Source organism: Desmodus rotundus, chromosome 11 (genome assembly GCF_022682495.2).
Source record: "Desmodus rotundus isolate HL8 chromosome 11, HLdesRot8A.1, whole genome shotgun sequence".
NCBI lineage: Eukaryota > Metazoa > Chordata > Mammalia > Chiroptera > Phyllostomidae > Desmodus > Desmodus rotundus.
The window spans coordinates 94,321,109-94,337,025 of NC_071397.1; the positions used below are offsets into that span (position 1 = coordinate 94,321,109).

General features: G+C 42.6%; 1 protein-coding gene across 2 annotated transcripts in view; it reads right to left on the reverse strand.

Moving 5' to 3' along the window:
• The window catches only part of CNKSR3 (CNKSR family member 3), a 76,800-nt gene that overhangs the window by 18,170 nt on the left and 42,713 nt on the right, over nt 1-15,917 (reverse strand). For both annotated transcript variants that reach the window (XM_024551984.4, XM_045188914.3), the window contains exons 3-6: nt 10,915-11,117; nt 10,295-10,382; nt 3,379-3,420; nt 558-677 (exon numbers count right to left, since the gene is read on the reverse strand). In XM_024551984.4, the coding sequence (XP_024407752.1) occupies nt 558-677; nt 3,379-3,420; nt 10,295-10,382; nt 10,915-11,117 (453 nt within the window). The remainder of the gene's footprint in view (nt 1-557; nt 678-3,378; nt 3,421-10,294; nt 10,383-10,914; nt 11,118-15,917) is intronic.

The window sequence follows — 15,917 nt, forward strand, 5'->3', positions numbered from 1 at the left end:
GTTTTGTACCCAAAGACCATCTTTCCTTTCTGCAAATGTTTTCTATTCCCCTGCATTGCTAAGCCCTAAAAATAGAACTGTTAAGACAATTCTTTCAAGATATGAGTGAACAGTTTTAAAATTGTATTTATTTTTATACTTTGAAGACATAAAGCCTATCAACAGTTCGAGCCCTGACCAGCTTGGCTCAGTGGGTAGGGTGTCATCCCACAAAGCAAAAGGTCGCTGGTCGATGCCCACACCTGGGTTGTGGGCCAGGTCCGCAGTTGGGGGTGCACGAGAGGCAACCACACATTGACGTTTCTCTCCCTCTCTTTCTCCCTCCTTTCCCCTCTCTAAATTATTTAACTAATTAAATAAATAAATAAATAAATAAGTAAAATCTTAGGAAAAAACATATCGACAGTTCAAGATGGCAAATTCCTGACTACATGATGGAAGACAGTCTAATTCCATTCGGAATTACAGTGAAAGCAATGCGGAATTGTGCGGAAAACGTTAATAAATGATAACGGGTTATTATGTGAAAACAAAAGGGGTGTTGTTGGGGTTCCCACCAGGCCTTCCCCAGGCTTCACGTTCGGCAGGTGCACTTCCTCCAGGCATGCGCACTGGCTCATGACAGGGGCCGAGGCAGACCGGATCGTTTTGTCACAGATGCCGTTTAGAACCTTGACCTAGAGTTGGAGAGGCAGACAGTCAGGAGAGGCTCAATCATTACCCAAGTTTTTCTCAGGCTGAATTTTATTTTATTTTTTTATTTTTTATTGTATTTTTTCCATTACCATTTATCCCCCTTATGCCCACCTGGCCCCCACAGTCACCACCGTGTTGTCCATGTCCGTGAGCCCTTTTTCCTTTTTGCTCCACCCCTCCCTCCCCTTACTACCGCCCCCCCCCCCCATTGCTGTCGGCCTGCTCTCTACCTGTGAGTCTGTCTCTATTCCGCTTGTAAGTGCAGTTTGTTCATTAGAAAGAAGTGCACTTCAGCTACAATCTTTAGCTACGGTCAGCAATCGTTCTGATAATACTGCTCAGGGAAATTGGACTCCGCATTTGCAAACTGTAGGAATATTGCCACTCTTTCAGCTTTGTCTAAAAAGTGCAGCTTTTATATTATCTCATGTACAACCACTGAAGGGCACAGGCTGGGCAGGAACCCCCTTTTGGCAGCCAGGGAGAATCAGTGCCCAACCATCTGTATTTTTTTAGTGATCATTCATATTCTCTGCATACCAAATATTGACAAAATTATTGACAGGTTAAAAAATAGAACAGAAAGTGCAGAGTTCCTATATACTTTCTTTCCAACCCAGCTTCCAATAGTTATAGAATAACATAGTTAATAATAACAAGATATTATTAAGATCTTGCATTAGCGTGTTACATTTGTTACAGGTGATTAAGCAATATTGAGAGATTATTATTAACTAAGCCCACAGTTGACATTAGGGTTCTCTTTTGTACAGTTCCACGGGTTTCGACAAGTGCATAACATCATGCATCCACCATTACGATATTATACATAATAATATCACTGCCCTAAAAATCCCCTGTGCTCCACTTCGTCATCTCTCTCCCTCCCCCACCACGAACCCCTGGCAACCCTGGTTTTTTAGCCTCCATGATTTTTGCCATTTCCAGAATGTCAAATAGTTATCGTTACACCATATGTAGCTGGCTTCTTTCACTTAGTAATATGCATTTAAGGTTTCTCCAGATCTTTTCACAGCTGGGGAACGTATTTCTTTTTATGGATGAATAATATGCAGCTATAAAATGTCTGGATGGACCACAGTTTGTTTATCCATTCACCTACCGAAGGACATCTTGGTTGCTTCCAAATTGGGGCAATCATGAATAAAGCTGCTACCCCATTCTGTGCAAGTTTTTGTAGCTACAGGTTTTTCATTCATTTGGATAAATGCATAGAATTGCAACTGCTAGATCACAGGGTAAGAGTATGTTCAGTTTTGTAAGAAACTGCCGCGCTGTCTTCCACAGCGGCTGCATCACTTTGCATCCCCCGGCGAGGAGTGAGCTCCTGTTGCTCCACATTCACGCCAGCGTTTGGTGGTGTTGTGTTTTACATTTTGGTTATTCTACTAAGGGTACAGAGGCAGCTTGTTGTTTTAACTTACAACTCCCTCATGAAACATGATGTTGTACATCTTTTCAGATGCTTATTTGCCAGCTGTGTATCTTTTTTGGTAAGGTGTCCATTCAGATCTTTTATCCACTTTTTAATTGTGTTGTTTTCTTATTACTGAGTTTCAACGGTTCTTTGTATATTTTAGATACAAATCCTTTATCTGATATGTGTTTTTTTTAAGCATTTTTTTCCTAGTCTGGGACTTATCTTTTTCTTCTCTTAACATTGCATTTCATACGGCAGAGTTTTAAATTTTAATGAAGTCTCCTTAGCAATTTTTCTTTCATGGTTCATGTTTTTGGTATTGCATCTAAAAACTCATCACCAAACCTAAGGTCACCTAGACCATCTCCTGGGGGGGGGGGGTTTCTAGGATTTTTATAGTTTTATGTATTGAATTCATGTCCACGATCTTTTTGATGGTGATGATGCTCACATTCTTTGAATGCCAAATCTTGACAAAGTAAAATGTTAAAGACAAGGTGAGAGTCCCTGTTAAACGGTGTCCTCGTAGCAACCACAGCAGTTACGTGTGGTTACTTCCCGCAATCAGATCCATCTGAACTGCCAAAATTCAACAACCAAAAAAATCAGGAAATTCCAATGAGTAAAATTTTTTCCAAGGAGGAGAATCCAACAAGTGACACTTTTTAAACTCTTCCAATGGGTTTAGCCTCCCTATTTATGGAAAATATATTTATAGTGGTTTCATTGCTAAATTCCTCAACATCAGTAGGAGGAAGGCCTTATCAAAAGAGCACAGGCTGGCTTGTGTCAAAAGGAGGAAGTGATGATGAATAGTTACAAAATGCTGTTCAACAGTCACAGTGCATCCCCCTCCATCATAAAGTGTTGGCCAAGAATTTGTTTTAATCGAAATGGTTGTGAGGCAAAATTTGCAGATCAGCAGAACCCCAATAAACAGGCTAGCTATCAATTTAAGTCTAACTGCACACTGATGAAATGTTCATTGGAAAAAAAAAACAAAGCAAAAGAGAGACCCCAATATGTCCAAGTTCAGCACAGGAATTTTCACAGTAGTTGGTCTTGTTGTTAAATAACTTTTATTCTTTCTTTCCCATCTAAATTAATAGACCCATATCCCAAAGACAGTAATCCAAAGTATATCCTGATTTAACTGACCACAGTGCATTTACTTTAATTAAAGTAACTTTCACTGTTTTGGAAAAAGGAAATTTACAATAACTTTGAGAACGTGTACTTACTATGGTTAGAACTTTATCCTCCATTTCTGCTACAAGACAATCCTAAAGAAGGGAAAAAGAAAAAGAAAAACTAAATATAAGAACTAAAAGCTTTCAAAAACTGTGGGCTTAAGCATTCTAGATACTTCCTAGAGCCAGTGGTCCCTGACATGCCCCCCACCCTGCAGCCTGAGCCATCCTAGACAGACGGACAGAGAAGAGACCTGGACAGAGAGAAGGGGCCGAGGGGATGGAACGACCATTTGACTCCCTAAGGTTCTGCTCAATCCTGAGCCAAGGAGCTTACCATCCCAGGAACCCGTCTGACTGATTATTAACCTGAAAACGGTCATTGAGCTGAAATCCACCTACTGTCCAGACTGTGTGGAGAGCAAGAAGCCATAAGTCATAGTCTCCAAACCTGACAATGGCTCTCAAATGTTACCAGGGGCTGAGCTACCACTGGGCAAACCAGCCAGGCGTCTTTAGCCCTGGGCCTGCCTATAAGAATAGCTTTCAAATAAGGGCTCAGCCACAAAAGTTTATTTTAAGCACCACTGAGATTAAATCAGATATTTGTGTCCTTAAAAGATGAAAAGGGTTCAACAAAACATTCATTTAACCCAGTGCCAAAGAAGCGGTCTTGAGGTATGCTATTAATGACCTTAAATAAAGGGCTGGAATGCAAAGCATTATTTACTCAGCTTAAGAACAAAAGACTTGAAACTGTATGAACCCAGTGAGCTGATTATAGGAATCACCATTGTCCTGTCCAGAAGCAGCCACAGTGAAACTGTCATTGTGTGACTCTCGGTTTCTAGAACTTGTCTGCAGCAGAGGATGCTAATCAAGGAGGCAGAGAGCGTGCAGAAGAAAAGGGAGACCAGCCACATTCTTCGGAGTTTATTCATCACCATTAAGTATAATCCCACACTGGCATTCTATGGAAGTGCTCGTTATTTTATGTACATGAAGGTTATTAATCAACTCTGCTGGAATTGTCTATTTCCCTTCAATCAAAAAGTCATTTTAGGTCATGTGGGGGTGGAAAGAGCTACCAGTTTCTACCCTACGTGATTTTATAATCAGGTTTTGCATGTCTTCTTAAAGTTTTTAAAAATTTTCTCTACTTGGTAAAAATGTATGAAACAGTAATAGTTTCTCACTGCTCCCAAAATTTATACCAGCTCTCAGGAAAAGGGCAGCCAAGTGAGCAAAGGCTCAGAAAAAGAAATTCAGAAATGTATTTTTACATGCCTGAGTCTGATATAAATTCAAACTAGGGGACAAACCTCTGTAAAATACGAGTAATTGGAGTTCAAAAATGTGCTTTTCCTCCTCCAATTTGTGCAGGGCACGCAACTAGCAGCTACTGTAATAGTGCTACCCCCTGTTAGCACCACCCGATGAGGGACAGAATTATTAAATAAATGTCAACTTCAGGGAAAGAGAATACTCATGTGGTCTTAGGCTAGAAATGGAACTAATAGTTTGCATTTCTGGTCTTTCCGTACAAACCCCTAAGTGATATGAGCACTAAGAGCATCGCAACCCACAGGCAGAGAGCTGCTCTCCCTACACCAGGGCCCCAGGTTCAAGGTGGATGTGTGACCGCACGGTTCCTGATACTTGATTCTTTGACGGATCCAAGAAGCCTTCCCTCTGTGGTGATAGGGCCGTTGGGGGAAAGAAACTCCTCTGCCTCCCTGAATGGCTCAAGTCGGCATGTGAAAGAGCTCACTTTGAATTTCCACCATCATGCACGTGGGTTCCCACACCCATTCCTACTGGGAGGAAGCAGCTGCAGGCGTTACTTCATGCTGTTTGGCACGAGGGCCAGGGAATGGAAAAAAGGAGTATAGCAACCAAGTCACGTCCTCCGGAGCCAAACAAGGCAGCTAAGTTTTGTCACATTCCTCGGTCACCTGGATCAGCAGACTCAGGGTAGCCTACCTGGCAGAGACCCAGCCTGGGCAGCCAACAGGTACCCCTTCCCTCCACACTCTTCCCTATTCTGCCTATCTGAGGAGCCTCTGGCAGTTCAACCTCTGCATGCCTGTTGCCCTCCCTGTAAATCACGGATGATAGGACCTACCTCAGAGAACTGCTGAGAATTATCCTGCCTCAGAGAACTCATGTCACGGGTCAAGCACACAGCACACGACTGATTCACAACCAGCACTCCAGGAAGGGCCTCCTGCCTTTCTCCGCACCTGCTTTCATGGCTACCTTTGTCTCCACTCTGTTTTCTTGGGCTTTACATTTCTCATTTCTTTCCACACCAGAAGTCAGCACCCACCACTGTCATTTCACCTCTCGCCATTGTGATTCCATTGTTCGTGTCATTGCAATTTTGGAGGATGGATTGATGGCATCAATTGCAATACCCTCCCACCTCAGTTTCCTTCACCTGAAATCACAGCCTGAAAATTGGACAGAAGATCTGTCTGGATGACTGGGTGGGGGACTGTAGATGATGAACACTTAAAAGCAGTGTGCAGTCTCCTTACAAATGTACAATCACAGAATTTTGGAACCTTCCTTCAAATCAGGAGACTTACACATTATCATTAGGGCAAAGAGACAAGAAAGAAGCGGGGGGAAGAGCCACATGTGGAAAAGAGAAAGGACAAAAGGGACAAGCAAATGTCTGTCTTCACAGACAGGGACACAAAGAACAAAGACTCCAGGAGAACAAGTTCCTTGTCACTGGAAATAAAGATGCAACTTTTCTTGCTTCAAATCCCCAGGTAAAAGGAATGAATGGAAAAGGGGGGGTTCTTCCTAAACAGTCAACAGACCTTCTGCCAAGATGTTTAAAGAAAAACTGGGCCTCACCCAGTTGTAAGAGAGGGTAGGATCAACTCGGTCTCCTGCTGCCATTCCACAGACACTGAAACAGACATTCAACTAATTACTTATTACAAATGGTCATTTCTAATGTGTGTGTGTGAACAAATAGTGCCACCTGCCAAAGCTCCTGAGTTCTCCAACTACTACAGGAAATGTAGGGTCATCCAGAGCTAATAATGGTTTTTGAATCTAAGTTTAAAAAATAATATTCCTACATATATTTATACAGGGTCTGGTAGAAGTAACGCCTGCTTGAGTGTGGTTGGTAGGATAATAACATGGGTGTAATAATTTATAGTTTTAATTTGGACATGTCACCTAAAATGTCAGATAGTGTGCTTGAGTATGATTGTTATGTTACAGAATTACATGCTTATGATTTTGTAATAAAAGATTTTGTAATAAAAAAGGGGTATTATTTCTAGTGGATCCCTATATATTGCCATGCTTAATCCTTAAAAATTGTTTAAATTTAAATAAACCAAAACATACGAGAATATAATAGAAACATATTTGTTAACTTCCTCTCCTTAAAACATCAACTTTGCTTCCAGAAACTTAGTACAAGACAAGATTTTTGTATTTCCTATGATAGGCTATTTCTTAAGTGGGCATGGTGCTTTGCACATGTCATATATCATTTAATTTTCCTCATGATCTTTAGGTATTATTTTTTGAAAGTTTATATATTATTTCTCTAATTTTAATTTTACATGAATACATAAGTGTGATAAATAAGTTTTTTTGTAAAAAATAATACTTTTCCTTTTTTTTTTTTTTGGCTTGGCTCCCATGTTTCCTCTTCAATTCTTTCCCAACTAAGACAAATTCAGTTTTTCTTCCCAATTGCCCATTGTGCTAATATTTTCCCTTCTGTACAGTTTTTTGAATGTACGTAAATATTCCATATGCATATATACATACACTAAAAAACTTTTTTGGTCATCATTTATCCTCTTATTATACTTTTTCCCTTTTTTATTTCTCAACAATACCTTGTAGAAATTCTACAGAATCATCTGGTAAGGTAAATATTAGCATTTTCATTTTACAGATGAAAAACTTGAGGCTCATACATTTTCAGTGCCTTGTCCGAGATCCCAGGGCTAATTAAGGTAGAGACAGGATTTGAACCTATCTGTCCTTGAATGGAATGAACACCAAAGGGAAAACAAAATGAAAAAAGTAAACCACAAATAAAAACAATACCTCTCATGTTCCTTAAATTTGGGTTAAAGTTCCCCTAAGAGACAAATTCTCATCTGCTTATTTGTCAAAAGTGTTCTCTCATTCATTTAAATATACATTTTAAAATCACCACTAATCACATGCCAGGCATCGTGAGGCCCCAGTAAGCAGGGGCAAGTGTGAGGAGAAGGCCCCATGGGTGCCCTTCTCCTGACGTGACCGGGTCCAGACCTCAGCCTCCAGGGGGAGGTCTTTCCAATACCACCCACAGCAATCCACTCATGGCTACAAGGAAAACACCACCCATTCTGCCCAGATAATCACAGTCACTCTGGTTGGGTTACCCAAGTGTCACCTTCACAATATGGCTTCCACTAGCCACAGGTCTCAAACCAGATTCTACTCAGTGCTTCCTGTACCTTCCCTCCTTAGAACTTCTCTGACTTCCCCTGACTTGATATGTACTTTGCTTACTTATCTTTTCCTTTTCTCTTTTCCCTAGAGACTGTAAGTTCTATGAGGTCAAGGACTTTTTTATCTGTTTATTCACTGATATGCCTAGAAGGGTGGTAGACACACAGAAAGTGTTAAATAAATATTTATGGAAGGATTAGTCCAAATATCTACACAAAGCCAACACCAACCTGATTAGGCAAAGCAGATTCACCTTCTGAAAACAAACACCACCTCAGCCTTCCTTTCTCCCCCTCCTCCTACACTACAGTAAGGGCAGCCTGAATCAGTCATATGGTCTAGGGCCTTTTATATAAAACACAGAGGCACCTGCAAACCCTGAGAAAGAAGATACCTACTAAAAAGGGCTCCAGGGGCTAACTAGGCTGACATTTTAAAAGATCAAAGCCTAGCAGCCATTTCTACACAGGGTCTCTTACGCAAACTGCACTTCAGGGAGAAGCCTGCCCTGAGCTACCTGCCTCTGCACTAAACTGCCTGCCTGCCCTGTGTGTCTGCCATCTGCGCCAGCCCTATAAACTAGTTCCTGGAATCTCTGTCCACCCATAGGACAGAGGCTTCCCCTATCCAACTGGAGCTGTGCAGCTCTGACCAACCAGAGTGGCACTATTCTGTTCGTGCCTTTTGAACCAATCAAATTGGGAGGATTTGTAATCCTCATTTGCCTGAGGACAGACTGGCCAGGGATCAGGGGCAGGGACTTCTGCCTATATAAGCCAGCTCCCCTGTGGCTCAGGAGAGTGCACTTGCTCTTTCCACCGATCTCTGGAGACAGCCTTTCCCTGGCTGAACTGCAACACTGAAGATGTTTCTCGGGAGCAGAGTGGAGCAGACCTGCAAGGAGCGGAGCAGAGCTGTCTCGTCAGAGAGCGCCCAGGCCCTAGGGCTGCCTGACAGCCCTGCTGTATCACAACTGAGCAGTTCTGCCCTGAATAAAGTTTCTTTCCTCCCTGGACCCCAAACTGGGGATTCTTGTTGGCATTGAATTGGTGTGAACAACCATCAGTTAATATATCCATGAGCAAAACATTCCCATTTGCTAATTATAATGTTTAACTCTTAACTGTTACACTGTCATTTTACTTGATCACCAGAAAATTCTTTAAAAAATCAAAACAGGAAGAAGAAAATAGAGGGAAGAGGGAAACAGAGAAGAAATGGAAAGCTCAAGGTATCAGAGAAATAAACGTCTTCCACCACACACGCCAGGACTCGGTGGCTGTGTGATTAATTTATCACAAGTGGTATCAGGCTGTTTTTGTCAGAATTACTTTCCACATTACAAAAAAGAGCAGAAACTCAGAGCCACTTCAGTTGTTCCAAGATCCTTTCTAAGAACATGGCCTCGAAAGCATATGATAAAGTCACATGTGCCCTAAGTTCAATGGCTGCTGAAGACTGAGCCTCGGACAGCTGCCCCAAACAAAGCCAAACCTCACTCCTTGTGTTCTAGGAACAAACAGAAAGCACGCAGCTTCTCAGAACTGCATCTGTTACACGGCACGGGCAGGGTTGAGGAAAGCACGTTCTTCCCATTTCGCCAAATCAGCAGTGGGAACAAATGTGGAGTCAGAATTTTAGAAACAAGTGGAAGCTGGAAAAAGAACAACCTCTTCCTTACATTTTATAGCCTCAACTCAATCCAAAAACAGTTTACAGTGTCTGCTAGGTGCCAGGGAAATGATAAGAAGTGACCTTAAGGGCTGATAGTCTAATAATAATTTTTTTTTAAAGTTCAGGCCACAGAAACTAGTCAGTTACTGATTGACTGAAATAAACCTGCCTGGTCCTAGGTCTGGCCACGGAGCTGTAAGGGAAACTGACACACGTCATTCCCAAACCAGAACATTTGTCGGTAGGAAATCCTCCATGGTTCTTTGTCCCTCTGCCAGGGGACGAGGAACATGAGATCCTGGTTGTTTTGCCAGCCTACACCTGGAAGCAAGAAGAACTGGAGCAGATCCCCAAACGGACCCATTTGGATGTAGATAATCAAGAAAGAAACTGCTGAGGTTGGATTTTATTTGTTACTGTGTTATAACCTAGCTCATCCTGACTGCTATGCTCAACCACAAGAGGTCAAAAAGAAAACTAAGAACAAAGATTATAGTGAAAAGTAGTTACTCCAGAATTTCTATTTAAAAAAATCAAGTTCTCTCACATTTCAGAGAAAGTAAAGGACAATTAGCTCATTCTATTTTAAGATAAGAGAAGGTAGTCTTTGAGGTAAAGGCGACTGGTTATTTTTTCAGAACCCATCTATACAATGTCTCTAAAGGCTTTTATCTCTCCGCAATTCTAACGGAGGAAAAGATGAAGAGAGCAAAAATGATACTTCATACCTGCATGTAAACCCTTTGAAGACGACAGAAAAGGGAACAGGGAGGGAAACAAGGTTAGGAGGTGACAGGGACATACTGACCTTCTGGACTGTAGTTGTCAGGTCCAAGCAAAGCTGAATGATTTTGTTCTTCGTGACTGAGAAATCAGTGATCCCTGTGAATGGGGCTCTGGAAAGCAACAAAAGTCCTCTTTCAAAAAGTGTGGGGGTCTAGGAGGGGACCCCACTGGGACCCCACGCTATGCCAATTATGCTGACAAGCTGGGATCTCAATAAGCTACCTTAAATTATTTGTTATGTAACCCTTTCCTCTCAAGTAACACACAAAACAGGAATCTGAATAGAAAATAGAGAAGTGGTAGATTCAGAAAACACACACACACACACACACATTATAAATGAGCCAAGAGAAGTCCATTCAGATGTCAACAACAACCTTCACACAACCAAATAATCACTAATGTTTAACCTCGGCAAACACAGCTTTAGCACTGTTTCACTCTTCTCTAAGCTGAGGTTAATTTGTTCCTGCTAGTCACTTTCCAGGAACTTCCAAAGGGGACCCAAAAATCTGCCACTGATCCAGAACCAGAGAGGTCCTGTGGAAGGGACAAGAAAGGGACAATCGTTCGTTTTCCTACCGGCCCCTGTGCATCTCGGGCCCGCCTTTCACAGGACAGTAAAGCACAGCCATAACTCACCGGTCCAGCCATGACAGCAAGGCCTTGGCAGCGCCTATGAGCTCCACCACGGAAGTCAGGAACTCATTGGGGGGCTTGTGGGACGTGTTCCCGTCATAACCGGGACTTTTCCGCCGGCTACTTATGTAATTCTGTAAGTTATGGGAAGACGCTCGCAATTTCAGAACCAAGTTCTTCATATTGTCAGTTTCAAGGCCATAATTCTGTGGAAAATAAAAACAGGAAAAATTCAAAACAATTAGCAAAGTCCAAACTCGCATAGTAACTCAAAAGCCCATTGGGTAATTTGAATAACTCCTATGACGGCCACAAAACCCTCTGTTATTTACCCACTGTGCTGAATTCACCCACAAGGGCCCTCTCAAGGCCTACGCTTGCCTCAAGGACTTTGGTCTTCCTCATTCCTCTTTCCAAAATGCTCCTCTGTCAAATCCTGGCAGGAACAGCTCCTTATCACTTAAATCCAAATTAGCCCAAGTGCCCGCCCTCCCTTCTTTGAAGCTTCCTGGACCATCTATAGCACAGTTTCCCAACCTGGGCCCTCCCAACACAGCCTGTCCGATGATTCTCGGTTTGGGTTGTGGGGCGAAGATTCCTGTGCGCTGCACAGTGCTTAGCTGGCCTGTAGTCACGAGATGCCAGTAGCACCCCTCCCCTGGCGTGACGACCTAAAAGGTCTCCAGACACTGCCTGATACGTCCTGGGGCCACTCTGCAGCACCTCCCCTATCTGTCACGTCTCCGGAACACCGTGTTCGCTGCTGTCGTCCTCCCTGGGACACAGGGTCTGTGAGGGCAGGGTGCTGCGTGCATTGCTCGCTACTGTATCTCCAGCCCAGCAGACAATGAAATGGTGACTGAATGCACACATTTCCATCGGATGAGACTCCCACACAGAAATAGCTCTACGAACTAAACGTCAGTTCTCCTGAAATGTAATTTTCGTCTTGGGAGCTTCTAACCTGTGTTCCTTCTGGACGACGTCCAACTTACTTGGGTGCTTTAAGAAAATCAATTTCATCTGACAATATTGCCTAGACCGTCTTTCAGATAAAGAACAAATCCCAGAAAACAACACATAAATCTGAGATGACTTTGGCAGCAGGTGAGAGATGAATTTCCGTGTTATCGTCTGTTTAATCATTTTAACAAAAAGGGAAGATCTTTCTGGGGTGTATTACACGGGGTCAGTAGCATCCCAAGGCAAGAATGCGGCACCATTTAAAAATTGTGAATAAAAATTGGGACGAACACAATGGCCAATGCGACCAAACACTTCCTGTGTGCCTGGAACTGGGCTAAGTGCTGGATGAGAACTCTCTCGGGCTCACAGTCTGTGCAGGCGGGAATGATATTATCTCATTTTACAGGTGAAAAAACTGAGGGACAGAGACATTAGGTAAATTCTCCGGTTACACAGCTCACGAGAGGTAGGGGTGGGCTTCTAATTCAACAGTCTGCACGGAGGGTCACGAGCTTTGGGTCACCGTACTGTGTGCCCCACCCTCCCTCCACACTCCCCGCCCCCCCTCCACACTCCCGGCCCTAGAAGAACCATCCACACTCCCTCTTCTGACAGGCCCGCAGGCCGTCTTTGGAGCTGAGCAATGCTTCTGTCCCCTGTACCTAGACTGTCCCTTAGCCCCTCCTCTCTTGTAGCCCCAATCTCTAATGCCCCAGGGAGGGTGAGCCACGTCTCCACATCGAGATACACAAAGCAGAAACATACTGGGGAGTTCTTTTTTTGGGGGGGGGGCAAGAAGAAGAGTGATAACAACAACAAGACTTAACCTTAATGAAAACTTTACCTAGATTTTATTGGATGTTTAAATTTACGTTAAATTTGGATAGAAATTTTAAAAAGAGATAAGTACAAATATGTGCATAAAGAATGAAAGAAAGAAAAAAACCTTCTAGATCCATTAACTGAAAACTCTTTTGCAAACCTTGAAAATCAACTGTAAATTTCATGATAAAAATGAGTGCTCTGTATTAACAGAAATGTTCTATCTAAACTTTACATTCATACTTTTTTTTCTCACTGTCCTTTTCTAGAGACTAAGATATAATATTGCCCTTCAATAGAGAAAACAAAAACAAAAAGATGGATTCTCATCGTGGCTTCTTCAATGCAGAGAATCAGACTCACAGGTGAATGGATAAAGAGCCCCATGACACTACAGCTTGTCCTAAAGGATTGGTGATTATGATTGAAGGGAACTGTCCCCTCATTCAGGCCATTACTCAGCCTGCCAACTTATCTCAAGAGTTCTGAACTAAAAGCAGGGAAGTCGGCTTTCTATACAGCAATGTCACCATAAATTACTTGGAACTTTCATTACCACACACAACATCTACTTCCTAAACTCAAAGGGGATTAAGTGCATGTTAGTGTTGCAGGAAGTTTTAAACCTCAAACTCCTACAAACCTACCACTTTGGATATTAAAATAAAGGGGAAACATAGCTTCTTGTTAACTGGTTCTTTTCATTTTGACTCCATTTGCTCTGATTCTTTTTATTTTCCCCCCAAAACAAATCAATGGGACTAGAGGGATGAATAGATATAGCTATACTAAAAAATAATTTTTAAAAGAAAGGAAGAACGAGCAAAGTAAAGAAGGGAAATTTCTTCTCCTACCACCCCATTCCATGAATCCAAGAGAACAAGAAACTGATTATATTAGCTCAAAAAACCTCTACTGTAGAAACGCAATCAGGAAAGGACTATTGACTTAAGTGCCCCATAGAGAAGACAGAAAATAATTTCTCAGACCAAATTTGATTATTTTCAGTACCTTTTTCCTTAGACCTGTCTCCTGCAAAAATTGCTTAGAGATGAAGTATCAAGAAAATACAAACCAGGTAAGAAGTGAAATAAGCCTCCAAAAATCTACATACATACTAAAAACTTTCCACAGAGATGACACTTCATTAGAAGTCAGCCATCCCAGGTCATTTCCTGGTCTGGCAGAGAAATGACACAAGAGACAGGAACAAAGAAAACAGGCAGATTCTCACTCTCCTGGTGCCTTAAATTATACACGTATTAGCGAAGGGAAATCTTATGCAGCTTCTCTTCTACATTCTTTTCCTGTTCCTGCTGGCTCTACTCATGATCTAACATTCGCGATGAAGGAGCATCGGAGACACACAATCATATATCTCTCTGAATTGGGTCAATGAAGGTACAACCTAAGAAATACCCTTCACAGTTTTCCTACAGGCATTTAATAAGCTCACGAGCAAGATCACGTTGAATACCAACTGCCAGCAAGGGTTACTCTGCCTGCACGGTTTCTCCCCGTAAAAAGGTAACAATGATCCGCCCTGTGGGTAAATGATGAGCAATGAGTGCACTCAGGGGCACAGAGTGTGCAGCAGCACCCTCGGCAGGTAGACACGTTACAGGTGTTTCATTCAAACACACCCATTTGGCATCACTTAGCATGTGTACTAATTCCAACTTTGTTCACGTTCTCAGCCTACACCAACCTCAGAAAATCACATCTGTCCCTGCCTTGGTCTTCAGGTAACAAGGGTCTGGTGGACTGGGCAAAGAAGATGGGTTACGATTACACATCATTGCTTTCAAGCATCCCCTCTAGGCCAATGCCACTCACAGCACTTTCTGCAGGGATGAAAATGTTCTCTACCTGCACTGACCCAGCATGGGAGCCAGTGACCACAGCTAGCCACTGAGCACTTGAAATGTAGCTAGTACAACTGAGGAACTAAATTTTATTTCATTTTAATTAATTTTAATTGAAATAGTCACCTGGGGCTAACAGCTATCCTACTATAAAGAGCAGCTTGAGCCTGCCCCAGGGATAGAGAGGGAAAAACTGGGCTCAGACTCTGAATTCAGTCCTGGGAGGTGGTCGGGATTCTGCGTCATAATCAACGACACTCTCCTAAACCACGCCAGCCAGTCAAGGTCGACATTCCCAAAAGGCGGTTTCTCTCCTTGCTCTCTCCCCACAGCAAAGCTATCTGTGGTCTGTCTGTACTCACTGGTTTGGGGATCTTAACCAGTAGCTGTTCCCTATTTGAGGTTCCTATCCATTCTACCTGCTCTCTTCTTTCCAAAACTTTCCAATGGTTTTGTTTTTCCTACCCGCCCCCCTTCCTTACTTCTAATTCTATTCATTTCCTGCCCATCATAACATCAACATCCGCTAAACTGTGTTTACATGAAAACCCCTTTTATGGCACCAGAGCCAACTGCAAGTAACATTAAGGAACTGCCCAGGGGACGGATTCTTCAAGGCAAAAAATCATCACCAGTTTACAGATACAAAGATCAGCATGGTGTAAATGGATTAAATAGATAGTGTTATTAATACATTCATTATCATAAGAAGATTTAAGAAGTTCAAGACTAAAAGACATTTTAGTCAAACTCTCTGAAGCTCCCCCCGACCCAGAAAAGGCGCGTTCGTCTGCAAACCCGCTGGTGGCCCTCCTGTCAGAGGTACTCACTGGCACTCTGCACACCAAGCATGTGCAGAATGAGTCTGAGGTCAGAACTTTGTCTACAAAGGAAATGAGAAGGAAATTGTAGGAGATAAAGCGCAGCTTTAGGTCCTGGCGTTCATCCAGCTTTGTTCGTTTCAGTCTAATAGTTTAAGAGGTAGAGAAGGGGGGAAAGCAAAGAGAGGCAGCTGTTACGTTTATTATCACCCTTGCTGTACACACACAACGGTGCCTCGAGTCCTCCTTCCTCCTTCCCTCTCCTGCTGTAGATTTCAAAGTGATTAACCTGTCCTCAGAGTCCCGCCGCAAAGTTAAAGAAACGATCCAAAAGAGCAGGAAAGAGTGAAGCACATTGTTCCCAGAAAGCATAATAAAAGGGAAGTTAAACGTTACCCTGTATTAAAAAAGTGCAGTTTTAATAATAAGCAGGACTCTTAGACGTCTTCCGGGCAATGCAAAAACCCACGCTGGTACATGGCCACATCCTGGGGAACGTTACTGTACAGAGGGGGATAGCAGACACTGCCAT